This window comes from Cygnus olor, chromosome 26, assembly GCF_009769625.2.
Source record: "Cygnus olor isolate bCygOlo1 chromosome 26, bCygOlo1.pri.v2, whole genome shotgun sequence".
Lineage (NCBI taxonomy): Eukaryota > Metazoa > Chordata > Aves > Anseriformes > Anatidae > Cygnus > Cygnus olor.
Window position 1 is genome coordinate 5341250 of NC_049194.1, and position 21028 is coordinate 5362277.

Consider the following 21028-nt stretch of genomic DNA (forward strand, 5'->3'; position numbering starts at 1 on the left):
CCTGGGGAGCTGAGGCAGGGAACTTCTACTTAGCTGAAGTCTTTCTAATTTGTAAGGAAATTGGTTTCTCATCCCAGTGGGGGATAAGATCTTTAAATGCACCTGCTGGAAAATTGCTTCTTTCTTCCTAATTGCCTTTATTTTTTTGGCATTTTTTTGGTTGTTATTCTTAATACCTGGCTGCTGCAGGGACTTTTCAGGCCCATCTCTGGTCTGGTTTCTCTTGTCTGGGGTCAGAGCTGGTTTCTCAGCAGCCTTGGTCGTGGCGACTCCATCACCCCTAGAGCTGCTGCAGGAACCACGGGGCTCAGCTCTGGGTCCCCTGAGCACCCAGACTCTTCAGCACAGCAACCCTGACAGTGAGCCTGACGTGCTCTCTGGAAACATGCTTTTTTTTTTTCCTCCCCATGCAGGAAGTAAAAGAAAAACCCCAGTTTCCTCTTTTACACCCCAGTGTGCTCCTGCCCTGTCCAGTTGCAGAGGCCAAGGGGCATTTTCCAACTGGGACCACTGCTGCTTTGTTGCTGGTTGCACCCTGGGAGCATCCCCGAATCTCCACAGGGTGCAGCATTTTGGGGTGCAGGGGAGGGAGCCATCCAGGGCTCGCTCTTCCAGCAGATGGAGGCATTGCTTTGCTTCACCACCCCGCAGGCACCCAGTGCCTATCCCAGTGACCATCCCAGTCCCACACTGAGAGGAGCCAGGACTGTGGGGTGACCAAAGGAAAGACAGCCACCAAGCCTGGGAGCAGGGAAATGGGGTGTTTCCGGATAGTAGTCTCTTCACATCCCTCTGCTGGGAACACAAGGACAGGTCTGCACCTGGGCAAGGCACACTGGGGACAGACAAGTGACTCATGGGGACAGCAGTGGCAGCTTGGGCAAGGGCAGAGACGGCCTTGTGTGGAGCCAGCGTGTCCCCTGTGGCCGATGGGATGGGGAAGGGGACCCCACATATTCCTTAGAAGCAGAAATTTCCCCAATTCCCCCCAGTGCTGCTGGCTCCAGCTCCTTAGCCCTGCCACAGCACCCACCTGTGCCTCAGTTTCCCCAGCCAGCGAACTGTGGTGCAGACCCCGGTGCCTGGATTCCAGCCTCATCGGAGGCGTTTGGTGAAAACCAAAAGCTACACTGTTAGGGTGTGCTGGTATTTCCACGCTGCCCCTGGGGATGCCAGTGGTGCTTGGGGCTGCAAGCTGAGCCGGGGACTGTGCAGCAGAGGGAACGGAGCTGCGGGTGTGTGTGTGTGTGTGCGCGCGCGCACATGCGCGCACTTGTGTCTGTGGAGCCCTTTAAACCCCCCCCCGCCCCAGTCCCCAGTTCCATGCAAGCAGGAGGGTGGGTGCAAGGCTTTGCACCCATCAGCTTCAGAGCATACTTATAAACACTCAATTAATAATTAATAACAGATTAATAGCAGTGGCAGCTTGTTAACACATGCACATTAATCATTTATTAGTTATTAATATGAACTTTAGTACCCTCTGAAAGTTGTTTTAGCATCATTTATTAAGGGTTTTACAGGGCTGGCATTGGTGCTCACAGGTGATCGATGGGAAAGCCCAAACCCCCCTGCACTCCTGACCCCGCCAGGGTCCTCACCCACTGCCCTAATCCCTTTGGCTCCGTGTTTGCAGCTTTGCCCTGACCTCCATCCCTTTGCGAGTGCCCAGTCTGAGCAGACAGCTGTCCTGAATTGAGCTCCAGGTGCTTGGGGTCTGCCCGAACCCTTCTGCCTTGCTGGAGGCTGTGGCACAGATCCTGCACACGGTGTAGAAGGGACCAACTGTGCAGGTTGCTGTCTTACTGGAGGCACATGGGGAAGAAAAGGCAAAAAAACAAAAAGCAAACAAACAACAAAAAAAAATCACAAAATCCTAGTTTTGTGTTTTTCTTTTCCTTTTTCCCCCGCAAATAAATTTCACATGCTCATGACATAGAAAACTGTGCAGGTCTGCACTGCCAGAACCTTCCTTTGCAAATGGTGGGAGGTTTTTGGAGGTTTTGCAAGGCTTCGTGCCTGACCCCTCCCACACACCCCCAAGGTAAAATAAATAAATAAACGAATAAATAAATAAATCAGACAGAGTGGGGTGATGTGGGTGGGACCCCTGACACGACACATGCACAGTGTGGGGAGCGCGGGGGCATCTGGCATGTGACCTGTGGTGAGGAAAATGGGGAGTGATGGGTGTCTCCCCAACCCTGTGATCCCCCAAGTGTGGGCAGGGGAAGGCACAGGAGCAGCCTGGGGAGCAGCCTGGGCCTGGTTTGAACGTGGCTGGGCGCTGTTTGGATGCTGTGGTCATCAGCTCCGCCACCCCCATCCCTCTGAGGCCAAGCTGGGGGCCGGGGAGGCCAAATGTGCGCTGTGCCCATGGCACGATGGCAGGATGGGGTGCAGCGAGATGGGGTGCGGGGGATGACACAGTTGTGACCCACAGAGCGAAGCTGTGGGGCCACAGCCCTGTCCCCTCCAGCCCCTGGCCCTTTGGGAGCTTGTGCCCAAAATTCATCCCTGAAAGGCCTGGGGGTGCCGTAAGCCCTGCTAGGGCACACCGCTGGCTGCCCAGAGAGAGGGGACGTGCAGGAATGGGGACAGAAACAGCCCCTGTGTGAACACAGGGAGGAGGAAGGGGGCACAGCCCTTCCTGCAGCCCCCCCAAGGAGCTGGGGCTTCTGCTACTCTACTTAAAAGATACTTAAAAGGGGTGAAAAAGATAAAAACACCTGAAAGCTGCAACCTGCACCCCAAGCATGGAGATGAGCTGGGGGTGGTGGTGGCGGGCTCTGCTGGGTCCCATCCAGGCTCTCTCTCCAGCTGCTCCTTCTTGCACCCAAAAAAAATACATCCCGAGGTAAAGCAGGGGTGGAAGAGCCAGCGGGGCAAGGGACACAAAGCTGGGACTGTCTCTGTGGCAGCGAGCAGGGCGCAGAGCTCCTGTCCTGTAGAATTCAACTTTGCAAACTAAAGAAAATGCCCTGCCTGCACCCAAAGCTGCCTTTTGCACCTGTCTGAGGACATCCCACCGTCAGCCCTGCAGCTGCCAATGGGACAACCCTGGATCAGGAGCAGAAACGTGGGCACCACCTTGTACCCCAACCCTGGGAGCCCTGGAGCAGGACCCCAGCCCTCACCCCCATCCTGCTGCCTGGTGTCACTGTCCGTGCTCCCCACCAGGTTGCCAGAGCTCGGTCCCAGCCTCACATCCCCATCAAGGCCATAGCTGGAGAACGGCTTGGATGCATACAAAATGGGGCCTAGCCTTGCTGTGTGACTACTCATTGTAATTTGAATGCCTGTGGCCTCATTATTTTTTTTCCCCATTTGTTTCCTGCTCACACCCCCCACCGCCTTGCGTGGGGTAGGAGGGACAGGTGGTCATTATTGCTTGTGCAGGAGCATCCCCAGGACCCATTTTTGCAGCTGCCCCTTGCTGGAGCTGCCCAGGTGAAGGTCCCGTGGCATGGCCGTATCCTGGGGTCTGGCTGTGCCGGCGGGGGGGGGGTGGCCAGGAACACCCTGGTACGGCACCCCAGTCCTGCATCGCACCGGAAGACTTTTCTTTTGGAAATTCATTTTAAAAAATTGTTGGAGAAAAAAAAAAAGAGAGAACAACCATAAACAACACCAAGAAAGTTTTCCAGAGAGTCTCTTTTAAAAAAAAAAAAAAAAAAAAAAAGGGAAAAGGGAAAAAAAAGGAAGCAGTTTTTTTTTTAATTTTTTTCCCAGGCCGAAATGCTGTTGATTTCATCAAGAAATGCATAGTTGGTAACAAAAACATCAGCTACATCGGGAGCTGGGATGGCCCCTGGGCAACTTGTGCCCTGTGGGGTCACCGTGGGGCTGGGACCATCTGGGTCCTTGATCCCAGACTCTGGGTACGTACAGTGCTGGCCCTGCTGATGCCCCCGAGCAGAAAGGACGTCACCGGTGCCCCCGCACCCCCGGCTCCATCCTGCTGTACCCGTGCGTGGGGCTGGGCGGCAGACAACATTTCTCCTCCGGAGAGGCTCAGATCATCTTCATGTTGAACTTCCTGGCTCCTCCTTGGCCCGTGGTGGTTGTGGGACCATCCACCTTCCGGAAGGAGTACTCCACCGAGAAGTTGTTCTTGTGCTGCCCCCGGCCCCGGCTCCACACGAAGAGGAGCAGAAAGCAGAAGAGGACCACGCCAAGGAAGGTGATGCAGCCCATGGCTGTGGAGACCAGGATGGTCTTGAGATCCAGCGTAAACTTCAGGAAGACCTGGGTGTCATTGTGGTAGGTGTCGTTGAACTCGCTGAGGTACAAAGTCCGGTTGGCATAGGGGGAGCCGTCGGCCGGGTGCCCCTTGACCGTCAGGGTGGCGAAGTAGGTGTCGTTGCCCCCTGCGTTGCTGGCGATGCAGATGTAGGTGCCGCTGTCCTGCACCTGGGCAAAGCGGATCTCCAGGGTGCCCCCCGGCAGCACGGTTGCCCGCCCTGTGCTGCGCGTGGTGATCATGCGGTGCTGGGGGGACACCCAGACGATGGAGGGGTCCGGCTCCCCATCCGCCCGGCACAGGAAGGACACAGACTGGCCTTCGCGGGCCGTGATGTGCTGCAGCTTTCGATCCCTGATCTTGGGCTTCTGGCAGGTGAAGTACTCGAAGAGCACGGAGTCGGGGAAGTCACGCAGGGCGTTGCCCTGGATTTCGGGTGGTGTGGAGCACATGGGCTGCTGCCCGTCGAAGTTGAGCGTCTTCCGTCGCTGCAGGATCCAGAGGAGGCGGCAGTCGCAGGCCAGGGGGTTCCTGTCCACCCGCAGTGTCTCCAGCGTGTTGACGGAGTGGAAGGTGCTCTCCTCCAGTGTGGAGAGAAAGTTGCTGGAAAGGTTGAGCAGCCGGATTTGTCGCAGGCCGGAGAAGGCCTGCGGCTCCACAGACACCAAGAGAGCGCCCACAATGTGGAGCTCCTGGAGCCGGATGAGGTCTTTAAAGGAGCCCTTCAGCACAGTGCTAATGGGGTTGTAGGACAGGTTCAGGTACCGGAGGTACACCAGGTTCCTCAAGGCAGCGGTGGGCACGGCTGTGATGTTGGTGTAGGTGATGGAGAGTGAGGTGAGGTTCAGGCCCTGGAAGCTGGTGGGGGAGATGTCTTCCAGCAGCGGCCAGTTGTCGATCTCCAGCTGCAGGAGGTTGTAGAGCTTCTTGAAGTTTTGGTCCTCCAGCGTGGAGATGCTGAGGTGCCGGAGCCGCAGCACCTCCAGGTTCTGGAGGTAGGAGAGCGACTCGGCTGAGATGGAGGTCAGGTTGCACTTCTCGATGGTCAGCTGCTCCAGGCCGAGCAACCCTGAGAAGGCTCGCTGGGAGATGTACACCAAGTCGTTATCACCCACCTCCAGGCTCTTCAGGTTTCGCAGGTCCTGGAACATGTAGTCCAGCAGGATGACAAGCTTGTTCTCGCTGATGTCCAGCAGGGTGAGGTTGGTCAGCTTGGTGAAGACCCCCGGGGGGATGAGCTTGAGCTGGTTCCCCCGCAGACGCAAGGTCTGCAGGTTGAACAGGTTGCTGAAGGCACCCGGCTCCACATTGGTGATGATGTTCTCGCTGAAGTCCAGCTCCTCCAGCAAGGGGTATGGGGAGAGGTCCCCTGGGTTCAGACAGCGGATGCGGTTCTTGTTGAGCTCCAGGATCTTGGTCTCAGTGGGGATGCCTTCAGGGATGGCGGTGAGCCGCTTGCGGTGACACACCACTGACTTGATCTGCGGGGCGCACTCACAGCGAGCAGGGCAAGCTGCCACTCGTGGGGGGCTCAGGAGGACCAGGTGGAGGATCAGGACCGGGAGCCAACATGTCATGGTGTAGAGCATGGTCTTACGGGCTCTCTACCATTCTCCCATGCGCCTGGAAGGGAAATAGAGACATGATGTCAGCAGCAAATCCTATCAAGATCACCAGTCTGTGGGCTACAACCAGAAAATGCCTCCATTGGAGCACCCCAAACCATGGTCCATGGCCTTGACAAGGTCCCAGCCCCATAGGGAACCCCACAGACCTCTGCTTGTGGCCTGGGGACCATGCCTTAAGCAAACACCGGCATGCAGCAAAGGTGGGACACCACGTCCTCCTTGCTCCCTGTGGTGGCAGCGGAGGGTCCTGCCCTGCTGTGGCTGTTTGGCCTCAGTCCCATGGGATGGAAGATGCTTGGAGCCTCATGCAGGAGCTGGTCCTCCTGTCCCTGTCCCCCTGCTCTGTTCTCTGGAGTGGGCTGGGGGAGGCTGCAGGCTGCAGGCTGAATCTTGGCAGATGACGGATTACGGCTGACCTGCTGCTTGCGATGCACCGGCCGCAGCTCAGCTGCTGCTGCCCTCCTTTCAGAGGGATTAGGACCTCATCACCCATTTCCCTTTTCACTGCTTTCCCCTTCCCTGCTCTCTTTTCCCTCCTTTGCCCCAAATCTGCCACAGACACATCCCAGCATTGGTGCAAAGCTCATCAGCCATCTCTCCTGAACCAAGCGCTGTCATTAACCTAATTAAGCGGCAGGGCTGCTCAGTTGGAGTGCTGTAGGCTGGTTCTGGGCTGCTACATGAGCCAGCCTCGGGGTGCGCAGGGGGCTTCCCAACCCTCCTTATGCCCACAGCATGGGGAAGGATGCCATCTCCATGGATAATTTCCAGCTCTGATCCTATTATACAATCTGAGCAATTCGCCGGCAATAAACCCATTGCTCAGTGCAATTTAGGAGCCGCAGGAGATTATCTTTTAAAGACTTCTTTTTGCGTGTCTTAATTTTGTTACACTTCCCTGTCTCTCCAAGCCAGTAGGGAAAGTATCACCATCATCCTCACAGCCTTCGGTCCAAGCGGCTCCACTCCTCCCTGACCCTTGCACCTGCACAGGCGCTCACTCCCTGCCCTCGCTGGGCTGCGTGGGAAGGATGCACCCAGACACAACCTGCAGGAAAAGTCACTATCATTTATTAATAGCTCGTTACTGTGATACTGCCACGTTCTCCGGGGCTTGCCTTGCCACTGGGGAGTAAGGCCAATTAAGACTCAACTCAAAGGCCTAGATAGAGGCTCCCCTTTGCATTTAATTTGTTTTTAAAAATAACACGCCTGCTGCTCACCAGGCTGCGGAGTGGAGCCAGGGAAGCCCAGGCTCAGCACAGCGCAGGCACTGCTGCAGTGCAGGGCCGGAAAGGCCGGGCAGAGGAGCAAAGGTGGGCAGAGGCTGGGGAGGTGGAAAGGCTGCTGCCAGCCTTCAAGAGCACTTGCTCCTCAGCCCCCAGGTCTCTCCTTCTCTGAATAAAGACCAGAAAAGAAGCTGGGCTTGACATTTCTAGGTTCCCCTGCTTTGACATCATGCAAGTACAAACACTTCAGCCAAAGCAACGTCTTGTTTTACTCTCGCATCTACTCGCAGAATTCAAAATGGTCCTGCTGGGGCTGTCCTCAGAAACTGCTGCTTGAGGCCAGGCACACGATATTCCCCGCTGGGCTCTGGGAGGGCAGCAGCATCCGGCAGCACCCAGGGGAGTCACCAGCCCTATGTCTAGCAGCACCCACAGCGCAGTCACTGCAGGACCCCCATGCAGGATGGGTGCACATGGGGCAGGATGCAGTGCTGGGGCCAGTGGGCACTTTGGGCAGGCTCGTCTCCCAAAACGCTGATGCTGCAGAGAAGAACGACAGTGTTGGGACTGCGCTGTGTCCTTAATCGCACACCCAGGAGGCCTCGTGTGATTTCCTGGTGCTGGAGGCTGGAGAATCTGTGCACGTGCAGGGGAAAAGCTGTGATGTGATGGGAGCCTGGAACCCCAGAGCGAGCCTCCTGCCCTCCCGCAGCTTCAGCACGGTGCCTGCAGACCCTCCCTGCTGCCAGCCTCAGTCCCTCCACATGGACCTCAAGCCTTATACTCCAACCACCCCCCATCCGTCCCCCTGCTCCCAGAGGGGCCCTCTGTCCAATTTGGGCTGCAGAAACAGTGCAGCTGATGCTGGGGAGTGCAGGAGGGGAAATCAGAGCTGAGATATGAGGAGGCAGAAAACTTGGGGGTCACGGGAGGACAGCGGTCTCCCTGCACGTTGTTCTGATGAGGCTCTAGTGATCAGGCAATTAGCAAAGCAAGAATGAGAATAATCCAGCTGAAACAGACAGGAGGAGAGAGCTGGGTGTAGAAAGCAAGAAAATCAATCACCAGACCCAATGGAGAATTACCTAATGGAGTTATTCCTAATCCCATCAGAGTCTGGCTGGGAAACCAACTCTCCCGGCTCTGCGCTCCGGTGCACGCGGACAGTTTTTCTAGGTCACTTCATTTCCAGGCACTGCTCGCCTGCCCAGCACAGAGCCAGCTGCTTCATCACTTGTGGTGGGCACCAGGGCCCCATCCTGCCTGTGCCAGCCCTGTCCTGAGCAGCCACAGCTGAAGGAGCCAGTAAACACCCCGGAGCTGGGCTGGGGACAGTGGGAAGAGCCTGGTGATGCCCAGCTCATGGGATTGGGATCCAACAGAGGCTGCTCAGACATCAGATCTTTTTGACAACGTGCAGAAATAGGGCGAGAAAACATGGGAGGAGAGATGTCTGAGAGAAGACATGCTCCTTGTGGGTCACTGCAGAAAATACCCCAAAGCACAGTTTACAGGGGCCACTGGAAAACCACAAGACCCTTATTTAGATGGGAGTGATTTTGGTGACTGGCAGCTGCTGCATCTTATGGCTCCCCCCCTGCTCAATGGCCTCAAGTCTCAGGGCTGGCCAAGGCAATGCTGGAGCAGCCAGGCTGCCCAAGCCTCCAGCAGGGTCAGGATTTACCCTTTCTGCCTGGCAAAACCCACGGCTGACGTCTTCCTGGAGCTGCCTTCCCCCTGTGCTCCCACCCAAGTCCTCCACAGCCGCAGGACTTGCTGCTTCCCTCCCACGTGGAAACTCCCGGCCCTCGTAACTGCTGTGAGGACCCAGAACTGAGGATTCCTGAATGAGCCGCGACGCCAAGGAGACAACCCAAAAGAAGCCACCGCTTATTTTTAGAGACAACCTTATGATCGTCAAGCACGTGGCTTAAGCAATACTCTGCAGGCAGCCACAGATTGGCCACAATCTGCTCTTCTTCTTGATAGACATCATGTCTGAATCTCTATCTCCACAAGATGCTCCCCAGAGAGAAGACATTCAGAGACGACCACAGCGTACAACATTTCCGAAAGGTCACTGCTGCGGGTACCGGCGAACGGAGCGCAGCATCCATGCAGCACTGCGGGGCCCAGCGGAGGTGGTTGGTATGCCCCCAGCATCTTCATTTCTCTCCCGAGGAGAGTGACTCTGGCTGCAGGCAGTGACAGTGGTGGCCCCGGCAGCGACCCCAGGGTTATTTTTGGAGGATGCCCAGCACATTTTTGCTGCGTAATGAGAACTTGGCATTTGCAGAAGCCTTTTACCACCTCAGGTGATAGCAAACGCAGCCTGACAGCTCGTGTACCTGGGACTTTCCATGGTTATTCCCCCAAAACTACACCACGTGCCCACTGCAGCCAGTGTGGCACGCTCAGCTGGAGCCCCATGGAAGGGACGGAGTGAGCTCGCCAGACCCCGGCCAAGCAGGGCATCCTGAGGCTGCGCTGAGGCCAGTGACGGGGACACCCCACTGCCACCAGGTAGGGAGCACCCACCTCCTGCAGACACAGCACCAAAACAGCACCCAAGCTCCCAAACCGACATGCTACCTCGCCACACGCCCTCCCAGGCAGGGGACCTTCCCTCTAAGGCAGGCAGCTCCATGATAAATGAAATACAGGGGCAGGATGATTAATAACCACATAGGAACAGCATACGCTGTAATTATCCACCTTTCAGAGCGCTGATTAATGGCACTGCTCGGGGGTGTTCGGACCCCCCCACATTCACCCTAGCCGGGTGCGGGGTCCAGCCTGGCCCCACTCCTGAGGATATTGCGGCAGCCTGAGCGTGTGCTGCTGCCCACAGGCTCTGTCCCAGCCTCCCCGAGGGAATTGGCACCTGAGGGAAGGGTCGTGGCCCAGGGTCCCTGGGATGCTGCGAGCCCTGGGCAGGGTGGATGGGGCTGGCTGCTCCCCACCCCATAGCCCCCCATGGGCACTGTGTGTTGGGAGGGAGCCGCATCATTGCCGAGGCTCTAATTGGACTGGATGGCTGGATTCGTGTGCAGGATGAACAGACTGACAGGGCAGCCTGACAGACAGATGTCCGCTCCGAGGACAGGGTGGAGAGGCAGCCATTGGTGGAAAACAGCCTGAGCCCAGTAGGAGCGCTCTGCTCTCCATGGAAAAACAAGCAGGTGGGCACAGAGGGGTGGCAGCTGCCGATCCACAGCTTCCGACCTCCTGGAAAACCCTGCTCGGGGCAGAAATCCCTGGCAAGGGGCGCAGGGAACAGCAGCCACAGACTGCCTTCCCTCTGCCTTTCAGCTCTGCTCAGCGTCAGTCCAGGGCTGAATGCCTTTTTTAAGACCTGCCTACAGCTGCTGCATTTGAAATGTTATTGCCATCCCAATTACGATCATGGGAGCAGCGAGCAAAGAAAGCAAAATGCCGTTACAGGGTGAAATAACGCTTGACATTGCAATCTATACCCTCATCTTGCCAGGCAGGGGGAAGATCAAACCAGCTGCACTTTAATAAGTTCTTGGCTGGGGAGGGGGACAGGGGACCTTGTCCCAGCCCTGCCAGAGCCTTGTGGAGAGCAGCTCCCAAATCCACCCTAATCTGGGCAGCAAAGCCTCTGGCAGGCACCTGCCACCATCCGCCTCTGGATGGATGCAGCATACTAGGGAAGGAAGCGGTATAAATTTGCATTTCTGGGGGAAAGCACAGGATATGTCCCTGCACCCAGGAGCTGCCCAGCCTGGGGGGCTCCAGCTGTGCCACCCCAACGGCTCCTCCGGGCTGGAAGTTGCAGCAAGCGGGGACATTTGGAGCACGAGACGCTGGCGTTGGTCCCCAGATCTGCAGCTTCAGGGCATCAGCTGCAGCTGTGGGACCGTGAAAGCATCTCTGTTCCCATCTGCAGCCCCAAAGAGGCTCCTTAAAGCCAGAGCTCTCTGTGGCGGGGAGGCTGGGGGAATCCAGTCCCCAGAGCTCTGCCTGCACCTCCCAACCCAGGACTGTGTGGGCTGAGCTGGTGAGCTCCTGAGCCCTTGCCGCTGTCTCCATGAAGCCCATCCAGACATCCAAGCTCCAGCCACAACTCCAAAAATGCCTTTCTTCAAGCCATGAATGGCACTGGGGACCCTGTTGCTGCCTGTGCAGCAATCCAGAGCCCTTGCCAGCCCTCAGCATCCCCGCAAGCCCCAAGCCCAGTGCTACGCCTTCCCTCCAGTCGCTTCTTGCTCATTTTGAGGCTGCAGCAATGGGCAGAGCTTTCTCTGCCATTACATGGAGCAAACATCGAGGCCTCAATGCGATGGCACCGAGCACTTAGAGCTGAGGAGAGGAGCAGGGAGTTAATGCCCTGAAGCAGGACGGCCACGAGCACCCTGGTCACGGCCCCCCCAGTCGGACCCCCCCGTGCCCCTCACTCACCGTTCTGCAGGTCCGGGGCTGTGCTGACATCTATCTGTGCTGCGGCGTGCGAGGCCGGGGAGGTTTACATGGCAAAGCGTTGGGCACGGCCACCCTCCGCTCCTCTGGGTAAAACAGCACAAGGAGAAGAGCATAAATCCCCTCCCCGCAGCGGCCAGAACCCCACATAAATGCCCCAAAGGCCATGGATACAGAGCACAGGCACATCCCAGACAGGGGAAGCAGCCTTAGCCTTGCTCCACCCCGATGTATGATCTGGTCGTTGCACCTCCCCTAATTAAATGTATTTATATAATCACATATAAATCACCCTTTTACAAACAGGACAGTTTCCGAGCAGCCAGCTCTGGGGTGCAGCGGCGATGCACAATGCTCCCTGCATGCGGGGACCTCAGGCTATGGCACCTCTGCAGCGGTGCTGCCAGCAGCTGCCCAGGAGTCCTCTTTTGAGGGAGATTTGAGCCAAACTTACAAGCAAAAACCCCCGTCCTGGGTCCCTGCCTCTCGGGGTGCAGATAAGTGTTTCCAGCCCCAACGGCTGGCACGGGACACTGACCTCCGAACAAATGCCTTGCTACAGCTTTGCCTGCATAAAGTTTAGTTTGCCTCTATCAAAGTAAGAGGGGACTTAAGGGCTCCCTTTTGGGGGAAATATAGCTGCTTCTGGTTAACAGATCACAAATGGCCCCAGACTTCAGGTCTGATTTGACTGCACCCGCAGGGACGCTGCCTTTACAGCCCAGCTGCCACTTCGCCCTCCCGTGAGAACCCAGGATGTAGAGGAAAACAGCAGAGAAACGAGGGGGTGGCCAGACCCAGTCACACATGGCTCAAACCCACAAGTGCTCCTGGGGACATCCCCGATGGCACTGGGAGAGGAGCCCAGGACAGCGGCTGGTGCCTGCGAGGCAGGGCTGTCCTCTGCATGTCCCTGGTGCCTCCTGCGAGCCCTAGCTCCACCTGGACATTGCTCATGGACAGACAAAACACCTCTTTTGGGATCCCCGAAAGACCGAGCACATAGCATGCCAGAAAACCAAAAATCACTCCAGAAAAGCATCGCTACCATTGAGCAGAAGACATGGCCACCTCCTGGAGCCAGATGTGAGCTAGTGAGTGCCGTGGTGTGAGATGCTGCTCAGGGATGGTCCTGGCTCACCCCTGCTCCGCCTTTGCCTAGCTGTTCCCCAGGAGGACGAGCAACCATATTTCCAGCTGCCGTAAGACAACGCTATCCCAGTTACATGCTTGCAGCTCCCCTCATCCTCCCCCACATTTCCTTTTGGCAGTCAGCGGCATGGATGCACCTGCATAAAATTAAACCTGCGCTTTGCACAAGGCTCCGGTGGGGATGCACGCCTCGAGAGCAGCAAGCAAGAAAGGAGCAGCACTAAAAAAATCCCCCATTAGCAATAACAGCAAGGAGCACCCCCTGCTCCGAGATGTGCCCCAGCATGAGCAGGGGGGTGCAGGGGCTGGCAGCACTCCCACACCTTCGCTGGAGCCCAGAGCAGGGGTGCAATCACATTCAACCCGCAGCTAGCGAATGCCCTGGGGCATCAGGTGGGCAGCAGCCAGTGCCTAAAATAAAGGCAAGAGCTCTCCAAATGACCTAGGGAGACCCTGCCCTGCCCTCAGCGCCGGCAGCTGGACGTTTGCAGCACCAACGCCGTGATGATGCAACTCAGCGAGGATTTTGTTGAGCGAATTAATCCATCTTATGTGATTCGAGGGATTATAACCTCCCGAAGTGTGGATGCACAGAGAGCTGTTTCTGCTACACGTTGCTGGCAGCTGCGGAGCAGGTGGGGCTCCTGTAATGCCGAAGTAATGTGATAATTGGGAGGGAAGCTGCCTTCATTCTGCATTGTCGCAACGCGCGAGGCATTTCCACGCAGAAGTGAAGCACAGCGACAGAGCAGCTCGGCTCGCTGCTCCTGAGAGCCAGGCCTCTGGCAACTGGGGTGGATAAGGCAAATCCTGAAAAGAGTTCCAGCAAGTTGGATGTGCCCCTGTATTTCTTGCAATCCTGCTGAAACCAAATTACCGCAAACCCGGCAGCAACCAAACCCTGCTCAGCAGCCGGCTCTCCCCAGCCGCCTCTGCTCTCCTTGCACGGCTTCGCCTCCAGCCCTGCACCGGCGCGGATGTGGCCCCTACACTCGCATTAGAAAAAGCAACCGGGCTTGGCTTAATAAACCCCCACCTTCGTTACGTGAGCCTCTCGTTCCCACACATCTGAGAGATTAGGGTCTCAACTGATGTTCTTGGCATTTATTTTTGGTAACTCTTACGTCACTTAGCAACCTCCGGTTCAGGTTACTTCAGTTTTTTGTCTGCCAATCCATTTTAATCCCTGTGAAATGGGACCCACGAGCGCACTGCTGAGGTGGCCTAAAAGTGTCCTCTGGTTCCCACGCACCCGCAGCTCCTGGCCTCTCATTGCCATCCACCCTGGGTCTCGTCCCGCTGCCCAGCCCGGGGCAGGAGCGCACAGGGGCACACAGAAGCACACAGGAACGTACAGAAGTACGCGGGAGCACACAGACAGAGCCTGCAGCGCACAAACCTGCAGCAAACACCACCAGGCAGCAGGCCTGGAGCCCTCGGGGTGCTACAGGAGCCCTGTCCTCCTCCTCCAGGCACGATCCCGCTCATCAGGCCCCGCTGCCCCACAGCACTGCAGCCAGGACCACAAAGCACATTGCAGCAAGCCAGAGACTTTCCTCATTAGTGTAATTAATGTCAGAGTTCCCAGCTGGCCAGGCTTCTGGCTGAGCTTTACTTCAAGAGATGTGAACAACAAAAACAACTCAACACGGGGGCGACGTTGTGGGCTGCTCATTTGAAAGCATCAGTGAAATTGTCTTAGTGACGTGCCCCCAAAAGAAGAGCCTGTTGCAAAAGTAAAATGGGATAATTTGGAAAACCACCATGGGGAGGAGGAAAAAAAACAACTCTGCTCCGTCCATCCAAAGAAATAGCCTGGCCAGCACCCAGCATTTGCTCGTGGGCTTGGGGTGATGGGAGGGAGAGAACTGAAGAGGTGGGAAGTGGAGGGAGAGCAGCGCGGTTCTGAGTTTTGGGACAGGGGGATATCGTCATGCTGGAGCCAGCACTGGGGGCGGTGGTGGTGCTGCAGGAGCAAAGCCCAGCGTCTGGCACAACGGGGATGGCTCCGCCACATCCTTAACTCATGGGCCACAACAAGCCACAAGCCAGCAAGGAGATGAATACAAACTCCTGTCGGATCACGACTCCATCATGACCACCGCAACAAACAACCTGGGCCTAGGTTTCCAGAGGTTGCCAGATGTTTGTGTGAGGCCAAGACAGAGCCGGAGGGACCCAGCCCCAGCAGCGTGCACTCCCCTGGCCCCGAGCATCCCCCAGCTGCACAACCCCATGAGCAGACCCGAGGCGACGTCCCCACAGTGCTGCGTGTACAGGAGCTGGGATTAATGAAGACAAGACGGTTCTGTCTTTTTTTTTTTTATTTTCTTCCTCCTTTTGTCACGCTCAGTTAATACTCCTGCTTCTGGAAAAAGGTCACAATTTAGATCTCATTTATGTCACTTCATCTGTGGTTTACAATTGCAAGGTCCTGCTCATTTTGCTGCCCTAATTAGAGTTCAGTTACTGGGGTCCTGCTCTACCTCTCCACGCTGCTGTGATGGAAGGGAGAAGAGGTGGAGGTCCTGGCTGTGCAGCCCTGACAGGGCTGCCCGTGAGGAGGTGCCCCATGAAAAGCCGACCTGAGGCCGGCCTCTTCCCTCCGGCAGCACGGAGGGAACCAGATGGACTTTCCTTCCAACGCCATTTAAGTGGAAAAATACAAAATATTGTTCATTCTGGCTCTGTTGAAGGGTTGGCATCCAGGTGGCCAGAGCAGGGGGAAAGGCAGAGCAGGTGGCTAGTGGGTGAAAGAGGGCATCAGAGCCGGCTGTCCACGCTTCTGGATCTGGCCCTGCAGGCGCAGGGATGCAAACGAGACAGCGAGGTGTGGAGACACACACGGCCACAGGGAGCAAGAAGCTGAGCAGCAATGTCCCCACGCACCGCAGGCATTCGTGCGTCTGTCCCTTTACCAAACACCACGTCCAGCACCTCAGCATGATGTCCCCCTTGTCCTGCCTGGGGGCTGTTAAGGGGTGTCCACATTTCGGTGATAGGCTCAGTGCTCAGGATCACACGGGCCCCGCGCAGAGGGATGGGGACAATATTTGTTTCAAGTGTTCTTACATTCCCTTCCTATTAATTATTTTCCCTCCTTCTCGTGAACCTTCTTTATTCTTCCCTATCCCCCTCTAGCATGGTATCTGAGAGAAATTATGAATTTTTAATAGAAGGGGGTGGCACGCAGAGGGAGATCCTACGGCAGAGATGAAAACCAGCAATCTATTAAAATAAACCTCATCATCGTGAAACCTCATCTTAGGGAAAAATCAAGGGAGGGAAACGCGTGAGGGACCATGGGCAGGGATCAAAGCACCACGACCACGCAGAGCCACAGCCAGCAAGGAAATGGAGCTGTGGAGCGGGGATGCGCTGCCCACGGCCCACCGCTACCTGCCCAATGTGCCCAGCATCCTGCCACGGGAGCACCGGGATTTCCTTCTCTCAGGGGATGTTTCTAAGCTGTGCACGGCTGGGTGCAAGCATCAGCTCCCACTCAGGGCTGTGATCCCGTTGTGCCAAAGGGACAAGGAGGCTGCAGGGTGTACGAGGATGCTGCGGGGTACAAGGATGCCCAGCTCACCTCCCCGCAGCGCCTCCTTGTCACACGGCTGAACCTAAATATAGCCCCCTTTTCTTTTCTTCTAGACACAACCAGTGCTCCGGGTGAAAGTCCTTTCCCATGAACTCACTGTTGCTTAATAAAGCACAAACCCTCCGAGACCTTGATACTGGGATCTGTCATTTTAATTCTCAGCAACACTTGTCCCTCTCCCCAACGGTATGCGGCCGCTGCTATTTTGGCTGACACGCTGGGAGCTGAACAAGGAGCTCCAGCACTACATGTCTGAACTGTTAAGACCTAAGCAAAAGAGAATAGATGCGGCAAAAAAAAAAAAAAAGAAAAAATAAATACAACATAGGATGGAAAGAACCCCAGGTGCAAAGACTCTCACCACAGTTTGGATGCAGCAGATGAGTCCCAGTGCGCCTGCATTTGTGGATGCTGAGGGCATGGCACAAAAGGACAGGGCTGACAGGCACAGGGGCTGCACATCACAGCCAAGCTCATGGGGGCATGAAAAACTCCAGGGGATGAAGGCTGGCAGGACACAAGAGCCCCGGGCAGAGCCAGTTCAGGAAAGAGGAGGGATGAAAACCCAGCATCATGGGGAGAGCCCGCTCCTGGCACCAAACCGGGGGGTCCCGCCTGCAGGGTTTTGCCGGCTGAGCCCTTCCCATCACTCACATCCTGACTGCTCCACTGCACTGGTGTGAGCATGCTCCTTTTAGTCATTTTCATGTTTTCAGTTAACAAGAGAGAAAAATCAGTCCCTGGCCAGGGCTGGGAGCAGCCAGGGAGAACTCTGAGCTCTGACAGAGGGTCCATTTCCCCAACAGGTTGCAGAAACCTGCTCCAATGCCCACACCATCCCTGGCCCCATGTCCTGGTCTGCCCAAAATCCACCTCTAAAATCCTGCGGCGTGCTGCAAGCCTGGGTTTCCCAGGGCCAGCCCAGAGGGCCCAAAGCAACACGACTTAAAGCAAAAGAACCCAAAGCAGGAGGAACCAGCCCATGCCATGGCTAACCAGTGCCCACTACCAACAGCCAAGCTGTGTTCCTGCATCCCCTCACCACGTCCCTGTATCACATCCCCAGCCCTGCATCGTCCCATGCACTGCAGCCCGTGCCCAAACTGGCCGCATGCACGATCCAAGTGCCAGCTCAGTCCTTACGAAGGTGCCGCGGGGCTGCCGCGTCTCTCACCATCTGGCAGCCGGTGTGCCTGAGGTGCTGCAGCTTTCCTGGGGCCGTGCTGGCAGCCCCAGGAGCCAGCCCTCGCTGCAGGTAAACCCTACATAAATACTTTGAAAATAGCCTCCCGATAACGCCCAGAGCCCAGTCAATGTTCCTACCACAGCTGGTGAGACGGCAGCTCTCGTCATCTTTTCCAAATGCTCTTGTGGGTTTTATTGCTCTACTTCATCTCTACTCAAATCACTGCTCAGAACATTTCTGCCCTCGCCTGTTCGTTTTGGTGTTTTTCCAGGACTCACAGAGCGGCCCCTCGGGCTCAAGCAGCACCTGTGCATCGGGGCTGGTGCAGGTCTTTTGGCAGTGCCTTTCACCTCCACACCGCAGCCCCTGCTCAGGGATGGCAAAGATGCTGCTTGCCCCCTACGCCCTTCTCAGAGAATTAAATCATCGCTTTGCAGCTGAAGACAGACACAGACATACAGCAGGACGTGGGCTGTGAGAGCGTATGAAATCACAAAGCAAGACCTCCAGAGTACATCCACATATGGACAGGGAAACTGAGGCACGGAGCACATTATATGTATTTTTCTTGCACACCACCCATACAGTGGGAGTGAACACAGTGTGGAACAAGCTCAAAGATGGCCTTGCTCAGCCCCACTGCCCCTTCACTCAGCGAGGCAGGATTTGGAGCTCGGGGAGATGCTGCTGGTGATGGTGCCCGCCTGGGCTGCCCACGCCACAGCGAGCTGACGGCGCGGGAATTACCGCTGCCCACACAAAACACATCCATCCACGTGCTTCACGTTCCTGGCGTTATTTCCAAGGCTATGGCAACGGTTTGCTCCTGTCCCAAATGCAGCGGCGACGCAGCTCGTGTTTGCCGGAGGAGCCCAGATCCTCCGCTGCCAGGCTGCAGCCCCATGTCCTGCCCCGCTGAGTGGAGATGCAGGGGCAAAATGCAGCCAGCCAACAACCAGAAGTTGAAAAGGCTCCATCGCCTCCAACGGCAGCACTTTCAAGCCTCTAAATGCCAAGTGCAAAGACACCCAGGCGCTCTTGTCCTTCCGTACAATCAGGCTCCAAATTAAATGCTTAATTCAGGCCTGAAATGCTGTTTGGAGGGGAGAGCACGGTGATGAGGCTAGGACCCTGGAGCAATAGATGTGTTAGCAAGTGGTGCAAACCTTGACACCGCTAACAGAAGTAGACATTGCTGAGCTCCACACATAAAGCAGAAGGAAGCCCACAGCCCCACTAGCTCCAGCAGGGCATCAGCAGACGCATGCCCTGCAGGAAGGGACAAGATAGCAGCAGTGGTGCAGGACCTCCGTGCCCATGGCCATGCCGGGGATGTGGCTGGACCCTGCTGCCACAGGTCCCTCCCTCACCCTGGCACGTGAACCTACCTTCCACCCTGGGCCATCAACAGGGAACAGCCCCAGAGGGGGAAAGATAACTCAGGGCTTTTCTCTCTTCCTCCTGCTCACTACTCCCAGAATAAAAGCAAAATCTGCTGATGTTGAAGCCGAAAAACAACTCTCGCTTGAAGCTGCTTCGCCTCCTGTTTCCCTGAGCTGGTGGGAACACGACTGCTCCCTACACTCAAGTTGCTCCTCTTGTGCTGGAGAGCATCGCCCCTCAGCTCAGCTGTGCCGAGGATATCCCATGCAAATCACAGTTTTACAACCTCTGAAACCCACATGAAACCTGGGGGATCGGGAGCCACCTCTCCCATCCCTCCAGCAAGCAGCTGTGCCTCTACTCCCTCCTCTCCTGCTTTAATAAGCACCAAAGAAATGTCGATGATAAATAAATTAGCTCAAATTAAACCAGATCAATGCAGTACAAGGGATGCTGAAGCAGAGCTTTGGGGTGCAGAGCCCTGAGCCCACCATGGCCGATGGGGCTGTAAGGCACAAACCCCTCTGCTGGCATCACCCCCTGCTGGTCACGGTGGTCAAATGGGCTCAGCGGGGGCAGAGCTGGGTGGTGCAGCACTTTGTGCATGGGTTGTCGCAGGGTTCACCGCCTGCACTTCTGCATTTTCAAGGCCAGCAGCAGGATCTGCCCCTGGCAGACACACACAGATACTTTGCAGTGAGCGGCCCTTTGGCTTGCTGGGAGCTGCTGGGCCATTCTGCTTTTACAGTTGACTTCTTAAAAAATTCCTGGTGATTTGATCGCAAGAGACATTTGGAGGAACTTTCCCTCTCTTGATACAGCCTTCCTCATGGTGTGGCCCCTGGAGCTGGGGAAGGCAGTGCCCGCCAGGGCGGTTTGCTCCTCACACCTGCAGGCAGCACGTCCCCAGCTGGGAACTGGGCACGAAGCCGAGCAGCACATGGGAGCTCCTGGGAGGGCCTGGGCTGGTCCTCGCCAGGCCCCCGAGCATCCCCAGCCCATCCCCAGCCCCTCTTTGCTCCAAAGATTCAGGTGCGGATCCACACGCCGATATGCTCTGGGTATATTTTGCAGTGGCGTTGCCTGCTCCTGTTATCCTCTCTCCTCATGTTATCCTCTCTCCTCCTGTTTGCTCTTTTCCTTCCCCAAAACCCATCTTCGGTTCAGGCTGGGCATGAATTTAAGGAGCAGCTGCTCTTCTGCAGTCGCTCCCTTGCGCGAACGCTGTGGGAATTAGAGCACCTTTTGTCAGGTTTTAGCTCAATCCACTTTGTGAGTGGATTAGGAAACTGGCACAAGAGTACTCTGGGTCTGGAGCAGGAAGAGGCAGGCTGCTATTCTGGAAAACGACAGGAGCCGCGTATGCTGTGACTGCTGCCTGCTCCATTTCCCTGAGAAACACAACCCCGGTAACACTCGCGTTTAAATCAACCCTGGGATTTTTGACAGGAGAATCCACCTAGCCCTAAAATCGAGGATGCTGAGAGCGGGGACGGGCAGGGCCCTGGGGTGGTAAGGAGGACGCGGGGGGAAAACAGGAGCAGCGGGAGGTGGGGACGACCCTTCCTTAGGCCGGGAGGTCTGCTGAGGTCTGCGAGGGAAAGGCTGAGGGGGGCTGCGAGCGGCTCCCGCCAGCCCTGGCAGCGGGGAGGCTGCAGGGACCGGAGCCTCGGGAGCACAGGGGCCGAGGGCAGAGGCTGGAGGGAGGCACGTTCCGGCTGGAGGCTGCCAGCGGCACCTGCAGCTCTCCGCGCATCCGAGGGCATTCAAACCACCGCACACAAGCGACCCCCCCACCCCGCCGCCCCCCCTCCGTGCCGAGCCCTCTCCCCCCGCCACCTACGGGGGGGGCCTCGCAGCCCCGAAGGGATCCGGGGTGGGGTTGGGGGCAGAGGCGGGCACCGGCCGGGAGGACCCCGGGGGATGCGCGGCCGCCCCCGGTACCCACGTGCGGCTCCCCGCGGGGCTCTGCCTGCCCCGGCACGGCTCGGCTCGCCCCCCCCGAGCCCCCCGGTACCCGCACTCACCGCTCGGCTCCGCTTCCCCGGCTGCCCATAGCGCGGGAGCGGCGGCGCGGGCAGAGCCGCAGCCCCGGGGGCGGCGCGGCGCTGGAGGCAGCGGAGGCTCCGGCCGGACCCCGGCCCGGCCCCGGCGCGTCCCCGG

The 21028-nt window shown here is 57.0% G+C and overlaps 1 protein-coding gene across 2 annotated transcripts; it reads right to left on the minus strand.

The window, feature by feature from the left end:
* Window positions 1-779: 779 nt before the first annotated feature.
* LINGO3 (leucine rich repeat and Ig domain containing 3) lies at window positions 780-21006 on the minus strand. 2 transcript variants are annotated; one of them, XM_040537861.1, is made up of 3 exons: window positions 20893-20999; window positions 11526-11629; window positions 780-5866 (listed from the first exon to the last, which is right to left on the minus strand). In XM_040537861.1, exon 3 carries the CDS (start codon window positions 5830-5832, stop codon window positions 4015-4017), a length of 1818 nt encoding a protein of 605 aa, XP_040393795.1. In that variant the 5' UTR covers window positions 5833-5866; window positions 11526-11629; window positions 20893-20999; the 3' UTR covers window positions 780-4014. The 2 variants fall into 2 exon arrangements, with proteins under 2 accessions (XP_040393795.1, XP_040393796.1); XM_040537862.1 differs by lacking the exon at window positions 11526-11629 and having other exon boundaries at window positions 20893-21006.
* Between the last annotated feature and the right edge of the window lie 22 nt (window positions 21007-21028).

Excerpts from the sequence above, each read along its gene's own strand:
- LINGO3 (XM_040537862.1), bottom strand. The coding sequence starts at position 5,832 with ATGCTCTACACCATGACATGTTGGCTCCCGGTCCTGATCCTCCACCTG.